The following is a 20,191-nucleotide window of genomic DNA, read 5'->3' as shown; positions in this document are numbered from 1 at the left end:
ACCTTCCTATACTACTTGCAGTGACTTTACGATACCACGTCTCAGTGTTTCCACGTGTGGACGGATTTGGTTGCATAGTCCTTTGTCTTCACTTACCTAATACTGTAATGGAACTAGAGACCAACATGGCGAGCAGCCATACGGCGGCGATCTTGAAGCCGACCATTCTCTTAGTGGACGTGTGCCGCGTCCTCAGCGGGTTCCTGATGCCCAGATAGCGGCCCAAGGAGATGAAGCACATGTGCATTATGCTCGCAGAGCACGCCAGCACGTCACACGTCACGTAAACGTTGCACCAGTGCACGCCAAACGGCCAGTATCCTGGGACAGAACACGAATAGCCCTTCTCAGACCCCACGAGACTCTTTAATCGATCTCCCATCTATCTTCCTCACTTTTAAAATGAATCTTGATTGTATTCTACCCACGCTATTTTAATTATCCTTGGTCTTTCTTTATTTGAAACAAGAACAAAAATATATGTAATACGAGTGGATAGTTCAAATGGCTTTACATGATGGGCTGTCGATGACTACCAGCTACTGTCTCTCGACATTTATTGTTAGCCCTACAAACAAAAAAGATACGCCTCCCTTCCACCGCACATGCATGTACCCTTTAGATTTCGGCTGACGCGACGATGGCCGTGTACTTTAAAAGCTGTGCCGCCTTTATCGCGCTATTCTACATATATGTATCATCCAACTCTACCAGCGATGAAATTGAAAAGTTCTCTGCCTTGCGATCGAAGTTGGAGGACACCAAGTGTATCGAGGTACCCATCGCGTAGGAAAGACACAGGATTTTATTGGAAAGTGTATCGAAGGCAGAGAGACGGCAGGAAAGCAAGTAAAACGGATACAAATGGAGACAAGGGAGGAAATTGTAATACAAATTGAGAGAAATGGATGTATATCGAAATCGCGGAGGGTACCCATTTTTATTTCTTTCGTTTGACGCGACGGTGCAGGCAAGCGCGACACGTCAGTTACATTCGCTGTGAAAATAATTAAATATGAATGTAAAGTGCAGCAAAGTGATCTCGAACGAGGTATCCCTCCGCTCCTCTCCCTTATTTCCTCTACTTTGTGTTAAAATGTAAACGCTACGGTTGCGTTATTTGTTTTCTGAGCAGCGTATGCCCTGCTGTGGCTCTTGCTAAAAGTGAGCAGCAACACGCGCTTTCAATCAAGAGGTGCTTCATTGAGTCTCCAGCTTTGCATTCGTACCGATATTACTGGTCCAAATTTTAACCATTATTGCACCTCTGAGAATAAATTTCAACTAGGAAAACTAGCTCAATTCTGTTTACGAATTTTGGATGAGGAAGATAATGGTAATATATAAATATCATGATGCAGATCACAGTGTTACATGATGATGTAATAATAATATGATGGTAATATGGTAATGACAATAAGATAATAACACTAGCGATAGGAACCCACGGGTATAATTCATATTACGAATACAGAAATATAAATAAAAAGTAGCTGCATGAAATGCAGCACATTAGAAGTGTAACTTCTTTATTGAAAATTCGATATTGACACTATAATACCCCCAACGAGATACCAACAATGTGTTAATGATGATTGCAGAAAATACGAAGAGAATCCCTGAATCGTCCGAGTATTTCAAGATCCCTCGCACGTGACTTTGAGAGCCAATCAAGCCTGCGATTGTTCCCAAGGAAACTTAGCAAATGGAGGTATTGTTTCCACGTGAATTGGCTTAATTCCCCGCACATCCGAGTCTAATAATATTCCATTGAAATTCCGCCGTGTCTTTCGTCACTGGAAGACACCACGAACCCAGAGGATCAGTGAAAACATTTAAACTTCGCTTCTGCCTCGAGTTACTCCGCGATTTTTGTTAAGATATCAGTCGAGTTATTCGGTCCATTCGTTACGGAGTTACTCATTTTAACGCACGCTCATTAAAAGCCAGATACGAGGAATAATTTTGTGTTATCTCGAAATAATTCTCCGCGAAAAGGACCCAACTGAATTCCAAATTTCGTGGCGGATATCTGGGTTAAAATTTCTTGGATACGGCATTCAGAAAGGGGCTACGAAAACCTTCCATTTGTCAAATGATTTCTGAAATAATAGTTTCGACGCTTTTTCTGTGGTTTCAGAACCTGTAAGGTCGTCTGGAGTTGGATTCAGCGCGGTAGAAATTAACGAATGCTACTTGCCTTTTTGCTAGAGAACAGGAGAACGGTGTTTTTCAAGATTGGTGAAGTCTGATGGGGAAATTAGAGCGTAATCGCGGGAAAAATTCTCGCCTCAATTTCTTGTGGTACTTCGCGTCGCGTTAAAGAGATCGTATCTTCCACTGCACTTGCTTTTAAGAGGAAAAGTTAAAGGATGGATTAATTTCAACTTACTTTTTGCTCGTTAATGCATCTCTGTCCGATATTCGAACGTGAAATTAACGGAGTTTAACGAGGAAAACAAGTTATTGCTACCAGTTACGACGCATTTATTTCATCTTTTACAGTTTGGAAATTTTCACTTCGATCGAGTTATCATGCACGTACGAAATGAAACTATTAGGAAACTTTAAGAGCTGGAAATTAGAAGTTTCTAACATTAATGAAATATCAGGAATCTTCTGATTTCGCCACCTGAATGTCTACACGTGATGCAGCTAAATCGAGCGTGCAGCAAAGTTCTGAAATCGCCACAGAAATTATGTTTGCATCTTCTCTTCCAATTCGTAAACAGTTCGCCCGAATATAAAACAATGAAACATTATCAACCCGTTGCGTGGGCAGCAAGGATGAAGATCTGACAGTGTCCAACCATAAGAAGGAATTGGAAACTTTCGATCTTTCTACTCAATTGGTACCACAATGCACAGAGTGGAGCACTCAAGACGGATCACCCGTGCGAATCTAAAGATAGAACAACACATGTGAGATCGAAATTATTTCAGTTTTCATGGAGGACAACGCATTAGAATTTTTTTATTGCACACTCAGCAGGTCTGCGGGTGAAGTTCAGAGTTCAAAGAGACTTTGGAACTATAAATTGTATTATTTCGAGTTCTTGTATCGTTATTAAAATTTATTAAAAACTCCGTGACCCTTGTCTCTCTGTGTCGAATATCTTCATCGAGAGATTGCGAGAGTTAGTGCGTAAATCCGTCAATTTCGACTGACGAGGCGAACAAACGACATCAAAGGACGTCAACGTCAACGGTTCGTTTACATCAGCGGTGTTTCGCGGACTCTTGAAAGCGACTGTTTCTTTGCATTTCCGGCAGATCGAGCGGGCACGAGCCACGAGAATTATCGGGATTCAGTTGGACGATTGAAAGCTCTATGGTTTACTAGCTCTCAGCTGGAAAGCGAGCGAGAGCAACGCGTGGAAATCGATTGCTTACAACGCGCCTCTGTCGGACTCAGCGTAAGCAAACAGTAACCAAAGAATGCGCGTGATGAAAAGCATTTTGGGAAAAACGCATTCCTGGATTTGTTTACGCGTAGTCGATTCGTGGTAGAAGACATTTAATGCATTTAACGCACAGTCGGGAAATTCCGAGCTAGGAAACTCCGAGCAAAGAAATTTCAAGCAAGGAAACTCTAGAGTCGCAGTGGTGAATTTTAAAAGGGGATATTTGTATTATCGATATTAGAACTGTTACATAATTTTGTAAATTAACATTGTTTTCCCAATTTCCCAATTTCGTCGTTAGTGGTGTTCCTTCCAAGAACAACCATTGGCTTCCGCGGTTCCTTGATACTTGGGATCGACAGGTGACGCGTATAACTATTTCCTGAAAGTCATGAGGCACACTTGTTCGCATAATTTTGTATCTAATGAAATTCCTCGACGGCAAACCGCTTCGGTGTCGCGTCTACTTCGACTTAATAAAGCCTTCGTGGAAATTTTTGCTGCCAGTTAACCCATAACCTTGGACCATTTGTGGTCTCGAAAGGAAATGTTGGCGTTTCCCTATAAACATCCAACAAAGCACGTGTAACGCTTCGATTCTCCAAATCGCTTAGATCCTCGGCTCCTCCATCTCTCGAAATCTCAAATCCCCAATCATCTCGTTCATTTTTCTTTCATTTTTCTATGGTATAAAGCCAATAAAGTCTACCGATAAAAAATGTCAAAAAAGTAAAAAGAATTACGCCAAGCAGCACTTTGGTGGTAAAACGAAGAAACTAAATAGCGTATCTGCCACAAACTGAGACTGTTTCGAAATTTGCCTAGATTTCCGCGGCATGGAAGTCAATTGCTTGCGTCGAGACTCTACCGCTTCTCTAGATATTCATTAAAACAAAAATAACATCAGTTCAAACTGTTCAATGAAAATATCGGAAACGCCGGATTTCCTTTTAACGGATAAACCAACGATTAAAAGGAATGGCTTTCGAAGAGTATTTTTTTTACTGCCGACACGACTACGCTTTCAGAATGTTAAATCCGGGAAACACAACCGTGTCTCCAATAAATTGCACGGTTCGTTTTGGGATTGACGTGATTGTGCTAATATTGTTACAATTCTGGAGGTGTAATTGTAGTATTGACAGAAGAATAACAGCAACTTCTATTACCTCGACAATTTTAAATATACATTACTAGTGTGTATAATTGAATTTAAAAACAACAAAATCATTACAAAATTACACTTATCATTCAAAATATTCATTCAAATAAAAAAAGTAAATAAAACGATCAAGCCATTCCCCAGTTTCCATTAGAGATTTTTCCAGTTTATTACAGGAAAAAAACGAGCTCCGAACCGAAATGTTACAGGTTAAGTAGTACGAGTCGATGAATCGTCAGACCACTTCGATTCCTCTTCCTCGTGCCGTGAACCTTTTAAGAAAGCCACACGCCACATTCTACCTCGGCCAATGAAAATCGTAGCTCGAATTTTAAGCAGGTGTACCTGAAATTAGAACTTTGCCCTTCCTACGTTTCATTGCAATAAATAAGTCATCGATCCACGATTTTTTAAACGATTTAGAACGACGATTTTCCAAAATTAAACACACCGTGCACGTTGAGTGCTTCGGAATGCGAATGGTTGATCCATACATTTCGCGCACTCGACAATACGATGAAAAGATTTCACGATGAAAAGACTCATACCGAAAATGAAAATACACCAGCCCTATTGGAGAATTTGCGGACTCACAAAAGAGCATTACAACGTTTCTGGCCCTTCGAAGCACTATTATAGCCCGTGGAGTAAACCCAGGAACCTTTCGATCCCCATTCAAGGCTGAACATCGACAAATACAAGTCATTCGCAGAATACTCAGCAGAATAACAATCCGATAACAATTTCTTGAAAAATTTATTTCAATTGTGCTTCTCTCGTGAATTTAAAAAAATTTTCCTTCTTAAAAGTCTCTCTCGTAAAAGGTGTCTCGATGCATAGCTCGCTTCCAGATAAATCCCTTGGGCGATCGAAACTCGAGAGCACTTGGGTCCTCGTCAATTTGCTTATGCTCTCTCGAAATCATCCTGAAGCATCCTCCAAAGGGCGATCTAAGCGTGAAATCTTTTTTCATCCAAAGCGTCGTGGCATCCCCGTTCGATCTATAAATAATGCATGTTCGGAGAAGATTCTCGAGGCTTTGGTGAGATCCAGGGGTCAATATAGGTGAGACCAGAGGGGTGGACATTCCAAATAACATTTTCTTCTAGGCTCGGCGAGCACCAGCGTGGATTACACTGGTATCGATGTTCGAAACACGGAATAAACAGCATCGTAGAACGAGGGAAGGGTAGAAAAGGGCGTGACGCGAATTTCAGTGATGTTTAGTGCCGGATAAATTGCGCGTCCGATCCTAGAACGGCTGTGAACACGACACAATGTCCGGGAAAATCGTCTCGTATGTCTGGATAGAAGGCGCGACGAAGGAAGGGGTGTCTCTTTGGCAAATAAAGCTACAACGCAATCCTCCCATCGAACGTTCCAGTTATCCGTGAAAAATTATCTCCCTTGGCTGAGTTCATCCTCGAATCTGCTTCTGTGTTCGATGGGAGACAACGTTAATCTTGGATCGACACCCTCTGGACTGAGACAGAATTTTGAATGCTGGCAAATTTTTGGCGTAAGAATCATATAAGTTTTAAGCTTGCTTGCTTATGGAAGTTTTAACATCATTAGTCTTTTGCTTCCATTTCTTCGAAAAATAATTATTTGTAAAGGACTGTACATGAAGTACTGTACATGAAGATTTCAACTATAAGATCGAAGTTTCCCTCGTTGAAAGACAATGTAATCAGGATGTTGTTCACATCGTCAAAACGAAGCCTGTTATCTCCGGAGGACTTCAAAAGTGGCTTTATAATTTCGCACGCACGCGAAAGAAACTCGTGGGACGAAGTTCAAGGGCGTAGAGAACAACGTGGATAGAAAATGGAGTTTTCAACGGTCTTTGTGCCGCGCAGCTTTCTATGATCATCGACAAGACTCCCAGGGGTGGGCCACGCAGGAGGTGAGAAAAATAGGCTAAATAGGAAGCGAAGCCTGAAAGGAGTTGTTTTCGAAAGCATCGGATGTGTCTCGGTTGGAATTCCTTTGTAATTGAAACGCGCGTGCATGGGACAAACAAAAGTCAGAATTCACGACATTCGATAGATAGATACCAAATATACATTCTGTACAGCGGGGATATTTAAACTATTTGGAAAGCGAGCCTCCAAAGAAGAGCAGGAAGAATTTCTGTGCCTGAGAGAGTTAAATAAAACTGTTCCTGTTGTTGGAATATTTACTCTAATTCAACCTGTCAGTTTACTACAAAAATTAATGTATCCAGAATACGTACAATGTATTGAATGAAAGTACAATCGTACTGAAGTACCGAAAAATGATTAAATGCTTAAAAAACAATAAGGATGAAACTTTGTCAAGTCTCGCTGCAATGGCATCGCAAAAAAAGCAAACAGTGCCCCGCGTAACAATTCTAATTGAAGCACTCTTTCCCACGGTCTGCATCGAAAATGTTGATTCGTATAATTGCGAACATCCCATGAAGCGAAACATGCTTCCAGAGACACTAGAATCCCTTATGATCGATGCTTTATCGATAAAGTAAACAAGCGCCAATTCGGCTAAGAACCCTCGGACGATTCAGCAAACAGGTCAGGGTTCGTCGAAAGCGGTTCATAAAAATTGCGTTTCACGGGAATTGGCTTTCCTCGATGCATTTCACGATGGACGTCGAGAACAGTCACGCGACGATGATTCTATTTCATCGTTCCAAGATGGCGTCAAGCGTCGCTTGGCCACGGTTTCGATCCACCTTGGTTCGTTCTTCCTTCCAGAACCCCATTAGCCGTGCCCATTACCCGGTTCCTCCATATTGTCGCTATATTCGACGAAAGTCTGGTGGTGGAGTCAAGAAGAGGTGCTCAAAGAGAGAGAATTACGTCAAAAATAGATCCACGGGAAGAGGAGGAAGAGGATGGCGCTGTAGCCGTCCTCTACTTCTATTATTTGGATTCTTCGAGAGGTTTCGTACACAGCGGTGTCCCGATAGTTGCAGGATAATGGGATTTCAAAACTTGGAAGTTCTCTAGGTCAACTCGGTTAAATTAGGTCTCTGGGACTCGGTTTGAAGTCGTCTTTGGCATCCTTGCATGAACTTATTTCGTTCAGACGAAGTCAGAGGATATCTAGCTATTCCATCAGCTTAAGGATCTAAGATCCTAGCGACGAGGTCTAGAGATCCATGAGCCTAAATATCTACGAACCTACTTCCGTTCCTCCTGCATCAGCAAAGCTTCGACTCTACTGTAAATAAATAATAACGATCCAACCACTAGCACCAGGCATCTCATTAAATTTCCAATGATGAAATCGTAATTAACTACACCAACTGCGATAATTGCTAACGTGTCTATTATGTGATTATCGTCAAATTAACGTTGGTTCGACGAATGTTACAGGATTATTCTGCTCTTCATACATCTCCATAAATCATATTACGTTTATCGATTGCTGTAGAACGATATCGCGCAACGTTATATCCCACGGTGCACTAGTTCATTCCTTTATTTGTGCCAAGTACAAACTAAATTTCGTACACAAACCCCGAGAATAACACGTACACATTTCAATTAAACGTGACTCGATCTTTTACAAAGGAACCTTTGGATTTATTTTGAAGACCCACGAGAAGTTGAATCATTCCCAACCATATAAATAACTGAAGGTTTAAGCACCATCATGTGCATTACAACGCAAAACAATACATAATGTCCTTTGGAGAAATTACTATGTTTCGCAGTAGGAATATTTACGACAGCTAATAGGTTAGAGGAGTGCATATTTACCATTCGCGCAGCTACCACTGGATGATTCCAGGTGGAAAACAGGATAAAAAGGAACGAAAACAGAGCCCATGAGACCGCAGGGACCGTTCGAAACATCCTGCGAGGGATTCTCGACTTCACAAAGCCGCTTTCGCGGTATTAAACACCCAGCTGGCTGGATTTCGCAGAGGAACGAGCGAGAGCTGCGAATATCGACGTTAATACTTCGGATTTCACGGTCGTTTCCGTTCAGCTCGCGTTGGAAAGAATTATTGAGAATATCGAAAACGTGACGCGAAAATATACCGTCGAATATCGCGTGCTAGCCAATCGAAGACTCCATAGCGATGGGAACAATGCTCCTGGATATGCTCGACCTGTGCTTTCTAAGGGTTGAGACTCCCTTCAACATTGGACCACACGTTTCGAACGTTGGCTGAGTTTAGTAAACGAGTTTTGCGTGAGATTCCAATAAAAGAAAGACCTTTGGTCTTCGGTTCTGATAATCTACGTGTTCGAGAATTTTCTTTCGTGCTATTTGAATTGTTTTACTTAGTAAAAAATACCATTAAGAAAATCTTCTTAAGAGTTCATAAATAGCTACGTGTCGCCAAGGGTGCGCCGGAATTCGTCCGTGTAAACCCCGAATTGGGTCAGCTACGTCGCTACACATCCTAAAATTAAAATACGAGTAACTCTCGGGGTAATTCTCTGCAATTTATTATCAAAAAACTGTCATCAAGCATCACAGTGATTAATTTTTCAACCAAGAGAAAATTCAAACTGCCGAGAACATCGCAGATAATTAAAGCCGCACATGGAATCCCCTTCGTGGATCAGACGCTACCCTGGATCCCTTTTGATATCGAAACATCGTCCAGAGACCGTTGTTTTATTTTACACGGACTTTCCATCAACGTGCTTTCAATTAATGCCCCGCATCGATCCGAACTTCTCGAAAACGGTCGAATGTGTACACACCTGCGAACAAGGGGATGCAATTATCTTGAGTGTAACGACAAGAACGACCCGAAAGAGATTTATCCAACCCCTAAAAGTCGTGGAAATCGAGTTTCGTCCACGTTGTTTCCTTGGCGGGAATGTATCGACCAGCGAATCCTGCTCGTTTATCGCGTATCCTATAATCTGTGGATTTGCTCGTCGTCGCGTTTCGTTTTCCTGATCGTCGAGATTTAATTGCTCCTTCGTTGCCATTGGGGAAATGGTAATCGATGCCGCATAGCGATCTAGAGATATTTAATACACACGTGATGTAATTTTTCATCAGAAATTTAGAATTTAAAGTATTTGAAAACAAAGTATATGCAAATTGATTTAACTGTACTACTGCAAAACGTAAAATGTGTGTTATTAGATGTAATAAGGTCAAAACCATAAGATCACCATCTTGTGCTGTGTCTTGTAAGAGGATTTCCATTGTCGAGAAAGAAGTCCCGTGGAACAAAGAACGTTTTCGAGGTTCAAAGGGCTATTCTCCCAAAACGAGGATGAACCCACAAAAATGTTTCAATTAACGAAACCTTCAATTAAATGAACAGGAATCCACTGAACCGAGCAGCAGGTACACCATGCTCCGGATGTTTATCGAAGGGCATTTTTGCATTAATTAATTCTGTGAAGTCATTGGGCGACGAAATTTAATGAGAACGTGCACGAGGCGCTTCAGTGCTCCTATAAAACAAACTTTCCATAAACAAAACAAAAAAAGAACGAGCATAAAAATACTCGTGTCAAGTACTAGGCGTTGAAACAATGCCTCGAGAAAGAGAATTAGATTGTTTCCACGTTGCCCTGACACCAATAAAATCACATCTACGCAATCGTTTGACCCCAAAGCATTGATTTCCACCCATCAGAAGTAATTCACCCCCTCCTCTGGACAGTATAAAAAATGACTTCTCCTTAGAGGTTATATCGCTCCTCAAGGAATCAAAGGTATCCATTAATCAGCCTGAAGAAATGAGCAGCGAAAAAGGAATAAATTCCCATTACCTGAAGAAAACACCGACGGCGATGGAAGTAATTGTTCTAATTGATAATTCATAATATTATACGCACTTGCAGTTTGGCAATTGGGGAAGTTTCCTGTTTAAAGGATCGTTACATAATTATGGTCGAGATCAAAGTATTGATACGCGAACGCAGAGTTGTGCAGACAGCTAATTAAACTAACGCTTCGTATATTTGCGCCCATCCCCCCGGAGGTTATTACAGCGAATTCAACATTTCGTGACTGAACATGATACAGTAATTACCGTCACATTACGCGGTGGTCCCATTGTCTCCCCTAAATAGACCGCTCCCGCAGCGAGATGCATCCTGCGATAAACTTGGATGGGGAGGAGAGTCCTTTGCAAGCCATCCGGGCAACAGGTACTGGCGACTCTGTGCCTGAATACGCTCGAATACTCGTGGAAACTTTGACGAGGACTACAAACACGGAAAGAAGAGAATGGAGCTTTTTCCACGAAAGCAACACTGCTGCCCAGAAATCTCCTTTGTCATCTAAAAGGTGGAAACTGTTATGATACAGAGGGATCTTTTCTGCTAAAAAAAATATTTTCAGGAAGGCTTACCCCTTCTACTTTGAAATAAAACAAGGATGGATATTGTATCTTTATTAATTCGGAAGTTAAAAATTAATTTGTGAAGGAATGTTTTGTTGAAAACTGTGGGGTAGAGCACTTTGAAAGCTTGTACTTTCTTAATAACGTTGTAATTAGGAAGATAATGGCTTAAACCCCCTCTAATTTCATGCATACTACGCCATACGTTTATACACTAATGTACAATAATAGCTATAGAAAGCTCACAGACAACAATTCAACGAATAAATTTCCAACTTGCAGCGATACTGTTCCATGCATTAAAAGTCCTAGCGAAATTCGCGGGTCTCGCGATCCACGGGAGCACAGGGGCGGAAATACAGAGAGCACGAGCTGAATTTCTATTTATCCATTTATTTACGAACGCGGAGCTCGCACGTACCGGGCCAGGGCACGTGCTCGCACGTGTAATCATATGTGACACGCGTACGTGCACCCCTGCGTGTCACGTCGATCGAATGAATGCCCTGACTCGATTCGTCTTTTCCAACCTGGAATTTCAGGACGTCTCCGGACGTTCTGCATACACGCGATCCCGGGTTGGACCCACTGAATACCGAATGCTGCCAACTCCCATTCGCGAGTTCAACAATGACGTCTCCTATGCGTTTGTTCGGCATGTATCGAATCTGGAAGCACGACGAAAATTATTACGGAGGAACATCACCTCGCAGACCCGAACACGGATGGATTTTGGAGACTCTATTACGGAGAACGCAGATTTACAGTGAAGGGCTTCTGTTGGGGTAGTCGAGAGGAATTTTATTGGAAGATAAAGTTAATAAGAAGAAAGGTTTAAGAAAACTTGTTAAGAAAATTCAAGTTTAAAAAAGAAGAGTTTCTCTACGGCCAAACATTTTACAGAAATGGAGAGTCCACGACTTTTAATGAAGACTTCGCAAGAGGTTGAACCATTCCTATTTAACCTGCAGTAAATAATACACTGCAAAAAATTAATCCAGCAAGTTTGGCAACGACAAAAAGAAGATACTCCTCTAATCCTCCCCGCGTAACTTGCAGATAAAAGTATGACGCATGTCTCCGAACGGATAATGTGTCGCAAAGGCTGCCCCGTACTAAAAACACGAATGGCACCGTTATCGTGAGACAGTTCCAGGTCATAAAGAATGCATACGAAATGCACGGGCGAAACTTTTTTTCGTCCAAAACTGGGTCATTTGAACGTACGATGGGACCCTTTGTTAGAACCAACTAGCAACAAAATCTGCACGAGCACGTCGACGCTTCTTTACATAGTTGATGGAACACGTTCGTGAACCTGGTATCGTGCATTTTAATGCAGTTATACGCGCTGCGTAGATTTCACTGGTATTCCAATGTTGGCTCGCGTAGAGGCTGATCATGTCATTTTACTACGGTGATTCGATGTTAATTAGCGGTCGATTGAAAATATCTAACTAGTCTGGGCCACGCTCCATCCAATCGCTCTGCGACTAGCCACTGTTTGATAACGTTAGCTGGAGTTTGCCGAACCGGAATTCATTTTAATAAATTAACAGGATTCGTGTCGCTCTCGTGATTGATAAATTGCTACTTTGCTACTGTGAAATTTGTTTTATTTTTTATTATTATATTCACCTTGTACCTTTAACACGTTGACTGCTAGACTCTTGAAAATTTCTAGTGCGATTCGATTTTGTTTACAGACTATTGGATACTACATAATGAAACAATTATTGCGATGTTTATTTAACTTCATCGAAATTCAAGAATTTCATTCAAATTTATTTCCTTTGACATTTAACATTCAGAATTAATTTTTTTAGTTCTTCAGTGAAGAGCACTGTTATCCACATGTGGGTGAATGCATTTAGATAATCAAAATAGTAGCATAATATTGCGTGAATAATCCCAAAAATATTTCCCTCTAAATCCCATCGCAGAATGAAATGTTTTCACACTGCTGGGAAGGAATACGCAGCACATTGTTGGCTGACGTGTTCCATTGGCAAACGATTAGCTTCTGGTTGTTTATAGGTTATTTGGGACACCTTCCACAAAAGGTTTCCGAACGGAATACGAAATGATTAATCCCCCTCTGCCAGATCGATGGGCATTCTTTGCAAATCGCGTGTCTCGCGTCAATAAGCGCCCGTTCGAACGGAAATTGGCCAGAGTGGGGCACAGTTAACGCTACCATCGAGCGCGGAGCATCCAATATGCATTCACGACAATCGGCCAGAGGCTCCAATTGCCGAGCGAAACCAAGTGGCGCCTGTCCATCGCGAAATTTCGCTTTAATACGCTACAAGTGGCTCGGAGCTCGAGCGCTCAGGAACAGCGCTCGTAGATTGGCGTTTCGGGAGAGCTTCCACGTGTCACAGACGATTCGATTCTCCTCTGGACTTAACCCGGACCCTAATCCAAACCATTTTCGCCGTTGTCCGTCATACGACGCGCGCACAAAGCCGCTTGTCCTATTCAAACCTTGGACGAAGAATGGCAATTCCGCTAAAATGATCCCCGCGGATCCTGAAACCTAACCAAATAGAAATTCGCCTCCAACGTCAGGGATTAACTAGGCAAATGCGACGACTGGAACGAAATAGCTGGAAACGTGACGGACGTCCGTATTTTGTATTTTATGACGAGGGCGTTCGTCCTGGTTTGGAGGTGTTGGGAGAATTTTTAAATGTGGGTATAATTGAATTTCCAGAGCAGCTTGAGACTACTTGAGAATACTTTTATACGCTAGAGCAGGGTTTGTTTAAACCGGTAGACTCGAAGGAGAATTATACTACCAAAACCTAACTATCTATACATTCCTGGGATGAGTTTTTCAAAAGTTTGGGAGCTACCGGTCCATGATTTTTCTTCGACTACAACGTAGCTCGATCCTACCCGCATCTGTCCATAACTACCAGCAAATGTAACCGTGTCGAGGTCAGTTTGAAACGAAATTCGATGCCGCGGATGACAGTGAACCGTGGAAGGTAAAATATTTGCTGAAGCTTCGCTTAATATGTGGGAGTACGGCGTACGTATCACCAGAATGACCACCGTGAACAAATTAATTAATTCGTTCCGTAAAATGCTTCCCCTATACGCGAGCAGGTTCCTGAAAATTGCTACGCCAGAGTTGAAGTTTTCCAAACGATTTCGATTCGTGTCTGACGACGCCTCGGAGAGGTTCTGTTCGTGTGTCCGCGTGTGCGCGCGTGAGCGATAAACTGCGCATTTAAAATCAGCGCGGTCGAGAGTAGGAAAAGGGAAAACAGCTTTTTCCCAACGACGTGTACGTAACCCAGCAGTAAGCTGTCGAAATGCTAGCAATAAAGTGAAAAGAGAACTGTGAACCTTAAACGGCTGAGGTTCGGTATGGCCCATTTCAGTCTTATTCCACTGTCTCTCATAGTCAGCCACTCGGTTCCTCCACTTTTCTACTTTAAAAACATTTGGGAACGAGATTGTTGACCAATAAATTAATACAGAAAAGAAATCCAAATTATGGAGGTAAACGTGAAACTTTGTTTACTTTCAGACAAAATGTCGGACTTTTCCTAGATGAGTATTGGGATTAATAGTAACTGAATTAGTAGATGACGCGGCTACAGAGTGTGCAAAGGCGAAATCAGAATGAAAAATTAACCGCTAACGATCGTGTCCACTGAACAGACGCGGTTAACAGTTCCAGGTGGTCGACAAACTGCAAACTTTTTTACCGTTACCGAAAGCTCCGGCGAATTTCCATTTTTGACAAGCAGAAAAACCGAACCGCGGAGTATCGGTCGGCCAGCATCCTATAAAAACGAAATATATCTCAATTGCGGCCGACGCAGCTGCCGTTTCCATCGTTGGAACACCAGCATTTTTTTTTTTCGACATCCCCATTTATCAAGTTCCGGCGGACCTTCTCATGGATCCTCCAATCTCGCGGAAACAATAAATTCTGCGCGTTCTAGCTGCCCGAGAGGTCGCGCTCTGACTCTCAGCAGGCCCTTTTTCCCCATGGAGACGGGTCATGCCCTCGCATATTCAACAGACGCACCGACTAGGTATTTATGAACATTGTTACGTTCTTCCTCGAAGTAAGAATAATATTTGCTTAATCTTAAGTAAAGTTTTGTTTTATGTGCAACTAGTAATTAAAATCTGAGTATGTCAGACGGCTTATAGCGAAAAAGAAAGAGCACTCAAATTATGCAACGATAAACCCAAACTCCCTGTTTGAACATTCTCAAAATTCCTTGTATCCCTCCGATAATTTTCCCATATACCTCCTCTCTTCCTCCACCTTTCCACCCCTATTCCTGCTCCTTTTCAGTCGAAATTGGGTCGATCTGCAGGTGTTCCTCTCACGTTTTGGGGCCAGTAAAATCAACCGAAAAATTGTATTCGTTCCCATTCGAAAGGCACGCTCGCCCAAGTAATCTAGTTTGCTCCGTCAGGGAGCCAACTAACCGAGGTGCGCGCAAAGTCGGTCAGTATTTGTGCGTCTAGCCGTGGAACACACCGCGACTGGTGTATGCCCGGTTAATTGCGATATACTCGACGCTACAGGTGGAACTAAAGCACTGTGACCTGAATTTTCAAGGAACATTTTATCCCTCCGGCGCGGCCATTACGGTGCTCGGCAGAGGAAACTTCGCAGGAACCGCTTTGCACTGTGAAACTAGGGAAATTTATAGGAACAGCGAAGCTGGCACGTTCACGGCCGAGTGTGCGATAATAGATGCCAATTAATGTTCGAAATCGCTACGCTGGAGCACCGCATTCGTCCTTGCAAATGGCCCTTAACGTTTTTATGCCAGCTACGTAGTTGAGAAGAGGACTCGAAATCAACTGCATCCTCTAAAATTATGTCAAGTTTCCCAACCATCTTCGAAATTTGAATTTCGAATATCGCAGAAACGAAGTCACAAATCCCTAAAAATTCCCTGCAAACCTAACTAACGTTCGATGATCATTCTCTAAAGAACTTCGAATCAACTGCATTTTCTAATTATTTAAAAGAGAAATATTCTGTTTTTCCGAGTAATAAAATTAAAGAGTCGATTCGTGAAAGTAATTCGACACTTTTGAAACGTACGAGGGTTCGTTTTGCAATTCAGAGAGCTTCGTAGTACAGTGTAAAGTCACTTGGTTAAGAGTTACTGCACATTAGAGTTAGCGTGCCTCTTTCATGGACGAACAAACGGTTTCAGCGTGGACGTTCATTTCAGGGAAGGTTCGAGTGAAATTGCTTCGAACTCGTTAGTGGAAATTAAAGTCCAGTTCAAAGTGTCGTTAGTTCGGTTTAATTGAGTGGCCTAGACAGTTTACTCTGCCGAACATGACCACCTCCATAATTTAGGGAACTTTCTATACGTGGGAGTGCGCCGTGTTCCGACTTTAACAGACTGATATATTGAATGTTTCTCAACGGCTGTCAGTTGTTTCGCGTGGAATATTAGATTTATATAATTGGACGTTGCAGTGGAGAGTTAATTCAATTTCACTATTCTGCTACCCTATCTGCTACTTCTTATCTTTTAATTATCCGTTTAAGAAGACATACTTTTGGTCTTTCCAGATCCATACATCGCCTGGGTCCTTATCTAGGCTTCTCTTTTACTGGTGTGACACTTCCCGATGCCTTTTCTACTTTGACACCGTTATCTTTACGATCAAACTTCCGAATTTTATTCCTAAGGTGACTCGAAGCTTGTGACTCCATTATAGCAAATAATACCGCGAGTCGTGCGACATAACGCGGGGGACCTATTCGTTTCAAATGTTTATCGAGCATCGACTACGCAAACTTTTCGTCGTATCTCACAAGCACAAATACCTCGGGGAAAGGTATAACTCACGCGGCATCTCTCGCGCTTCTCCAAGTAAATTTCCAGATGTACGTAAAAGGAGCTATCTGGAGCTATCTTCCCCCATCGGATCGAGCGAAATTTGTTTGAAGCTAAAACACCTTGCTTCGTTTCTCTGTTTGATACGAGTCACTATGATTATTATAGAAATTCAGCGTATATTTTTTATGCGTTAGAAACATTATTTCTTTGATATTTTTAATTCTTTTAATTCCATGACCCTCGCTCCAGAATAGAATCGGATCGATTCTTCGTATTTTTAAATTAACCTCATAATTTATATCTCTTCTCATCAATGATCCCCCACGATTTGATTTAATTTCGCATTGATTTCTAAGCGAATTGCCAGAAACTACCACTTTTCGAGATCTGCTGCAAGGTAATAAAGCTCAACACCGGCCTGGTGTTTCTCCTCGCCCATGTCTTCCGTTTTCACGGTTCTCTATCATCGTCCAGCTCGCGTTACGAACGTAATCTGAGAGAACGCGTTCCTCAGCGAGTACGCAGCGAGTCGTAACGCAAGCTGTTCCACTTCGTTTTCCGTTTCCGTCGCGCTGGACGAATTTCAACAGCCGTGTACCCGCGCATTTCGTCGAAACACGAACAGTTTCTCAGCAACGAGTTCGGCCCTCGGTTGAAACGTCTCGAAAAGCTTCGAAGAGGAACGCGTTTCCATCCTCGTTAACGAAACGAGAACGTGGTTCCACATTTGGGAAAACAAAGCCGGAACTCCATTTCAACGCTTTTTCCTCGTGACGGCTAACTTGTTCTCCAGGCTGGGTTCTAATTCCTTTGAATCGAACAATTAGAATTTCATTCGCAGCGTGTGAATTTTTTGTCATTTTTGGGACTAGTCTTGTTGTTTCTGAAGTTTGTGTGCTTCGAAAAATACTTGAAATTTGAATATTTATTAATCCTGTTTGCGTTTGAACAAATTTCATCCATCTAGAAAATATTTATATATTGAGCTGAGTTGTGGTGTATATTTTATAAAGCAAAGATGGAACGGTGATAAATAGTATATACACGTGTTATTCAGTCTATCGTGTAAATTTGATTAGCAATATTATTTTTAGTATTATTTTTCCCGATTTTGTTAGAATCCCACATATGTAACCTTCCCTTAAAACTATTACGGAATCTCTTGCGCGTCTCAGACTACGAAGGACGTATTATTCCCGAATGACTTCTCTCGAAGCCCAGACAATCACATTTTTAGTCGTTCTTTGTTCGAGAATCGTTCCCATCGGGAATCGTTTGTCAGCACTTCGCGTCCTCGAAGCGGTTAAGCTCCCGTCGACTTAACGTCGATATTTTCGGGATACCTCCAATGTCCACGTTTTCCGCTGATTTTTCTTCGGCGAGGTTGCTCAGATTATCGAGATGCTTTGTCGGTGAAATTTAAATCCGATTAGACGTTAATTAATGTTGCACACGGAAGCACGGATCCGAGCTCTAATCTCCTCCGAACACGATCCTCCCTCTGGGCCACGGCTGTTCGACAAGGTTGATTGTTAGGATCTTTAATCCTCCACGCGATTGAAGATAATTCGCGAATGCCGGGAAAAACTAATCGAATGAGAAGAGCGCAAAGAATCGGAGCGATTCGAGAGTTCATGTTCAAGTTCAGAACATTTTTACGTAAGTTAAAACTCGTTGAAAATATTATGTGGGAAGCGCGAGGCTTTTTTCCAACAATAATTTTTCATGCTAACGTCGAAAGGTGAATAATAGATGCATACTTGCAGGGATACTCTAACTGATTGATAGCTTCGGCTCATAACAATTACGTAGTATATATAAGCGTGACGTGACCGAGGGAAATGATATCACTTTTAAAGGACGTTCCAAAGAAATGTCCTCTCGTATTCTATGGGATCGAGCACCTGGAGCAATTGAACTACTTTTGCGATCTTAGAACTACTTGAGAGAATGTAAAAATCCTCCAAGATAAAAACTTCGTCGAAAGGATAGAGATTCGGCCCTTCCGAGAGATCAAGTGTCATCAAAGAGAGTCTTCCTTTTGAAGGATTACCTTAAACGAGGACAGTCGATCTTCAGTTAAATAACAATACACACTTCGAGGACTAAGTGGACGATAACACCTCGATGAAATTAAAAGATAATAAGTTTACGGGCTCGAACTAGCTATCAACATCATCTCCGTTTTTCCATCCTCAGACCTATACATACTGCACTTGATATAATTAATGAAGGTTCTTCTCTGTTTTCAATCATAATTTTTATATATTAAGTTTAGTAAGCTCTTTGCATATGTTAATTTAATTAAATACTAACATGTACAGGTCTGAAAGTGGCTATAATACAAAGCTGACAAAGAACGTTCCAATAAACAAGAGTCCTGAAACCGTTTGTCCTCGAGACAGTCGAGCAGTGCGTCGAATAATATTTAACTTGAAACCATGTTGTTTTAAATCGACCCTAAGTGTCCCAAAAAGGATTCCTCAGCCCCTTCCCAACCGTATCGATCCTCCTCTTGTTTGATTGAGCGAAGAAAGGAAGACTAAGATGTCGTTTCTGCGTAGGAGGTGGTAACGAGTAAAATAAATATTGATTCTCGCGTTTCTAATGTTGCCTATGGACGGAGCCGCGCATTCATTGTGATCGAATTGTAACAATAGGAGTGAATTCTGTCGCAGGACGACAAAAATAATTCACTCGAAAATATTCAATCGATAAACAGTTATTCTTGGCGATTCAAGCTGACAATAAGTAGAATCAACGGAAAGAATAAAGTGGAAACTGATATATTAATTTTTTAAATTCTTTTATGACGAACCTCTCAATTTTTCGTTTCACAGTCATTTTCACAGAAGGAACTTCAAGTGACTCGAATTTGCCCACTCTCGATTTTACGGCACGCGAATTAAGACAGATGCGTCGTTTAGGATCGATCGCTCTCAAGGGAGAAAATTCAGAAACTCTGGCTGGCGCATTGGATTTCTTGGGGAAGTTTTCCAGTCCGTTTCCTCATCGGTGGTTCGAGTTATCGGCTTTGTCGCTGTCTAATTTGCCCTCAACGAAGTTCCCTCTGGGTCATCGTGTAGGTCGAGCCAAACTTTTAAGCAGTTGAAGAAAAAAATTTAGAAGCTTGAACCAACCGTGGTTCGCTCAGGTAAAACTCAGAGAACCCTTCTCGAGTTCGGCCAACTTGAGCGCATTCCTCTACTCAAACTGTGCAATTACGTCCAACTCGCTTCAAGCTTCTCCTTCCATGTCTGAAATTTGAATTCCGAACATCGGAGAAATGAAGTCAGAAATCCTTAAAAATTTCCTGTACATCTAGCGTTCGATGGGAAATAAATCCCGCTAACGTGCACAGTTTAGAACGCCGATTATTCGGATCTTTGAAGAAGGGAATCATTCTCCCACATCAAATTTCCAATTAAACTTTAATAACATCTATAGAGGAACTGGTAAAGTATTCGAG

At 41.9% G+C, this 20,191-nt stretch overlaps 1 protein-coding gene across 2 annotated transcripts in view; it reads right to left on the bottom strand.

Annotated features, from left to right (window-relative positions):
- Nucleotides 1-20,191, bottom strand: part of LOC128886105 (alpha-1D adrenergic receptor) — a 39,866-nt gene that overhangs the window by 8,166 nt on the left and 11,509 nt on the right. Inside the window, exon 5 of one of the 2 annotated variants that reach the window (XM_054140679.1) lies at nt 97-321. The exons of the other annotated variant lie outside the window; for it this stretch is intronic. Within the exon in view, the coding sequence (XP_053996654.1) occupies nt 97-321 (225 nt within the window). The remainder of the gene's footprint in view (nt 1-96; nt 322-20,191) is intronic. 2 annotated transcript variants of the gene reach the window in all.

Source organism: Hylaeus anthracinus, unplaced genomic scaffold (assembly GCF_026225885.1).
Source record: "Hylaeus anthracinus isolate JK02 unplaced genomic scaffold, UHH_iyHylAnth1.0_haploid 11982, whole genome shotgun sequence".
Taxonomy (NCBI): Eukaryota; Metazoa; Arthropoda; class Insecta; order Hymenoptera; family Colletidae; genus Hylaeus; species Hylaeus anthracinus.
This window is presented reverse-complemented; position numbering and strand designations above follow the sequence as displayed.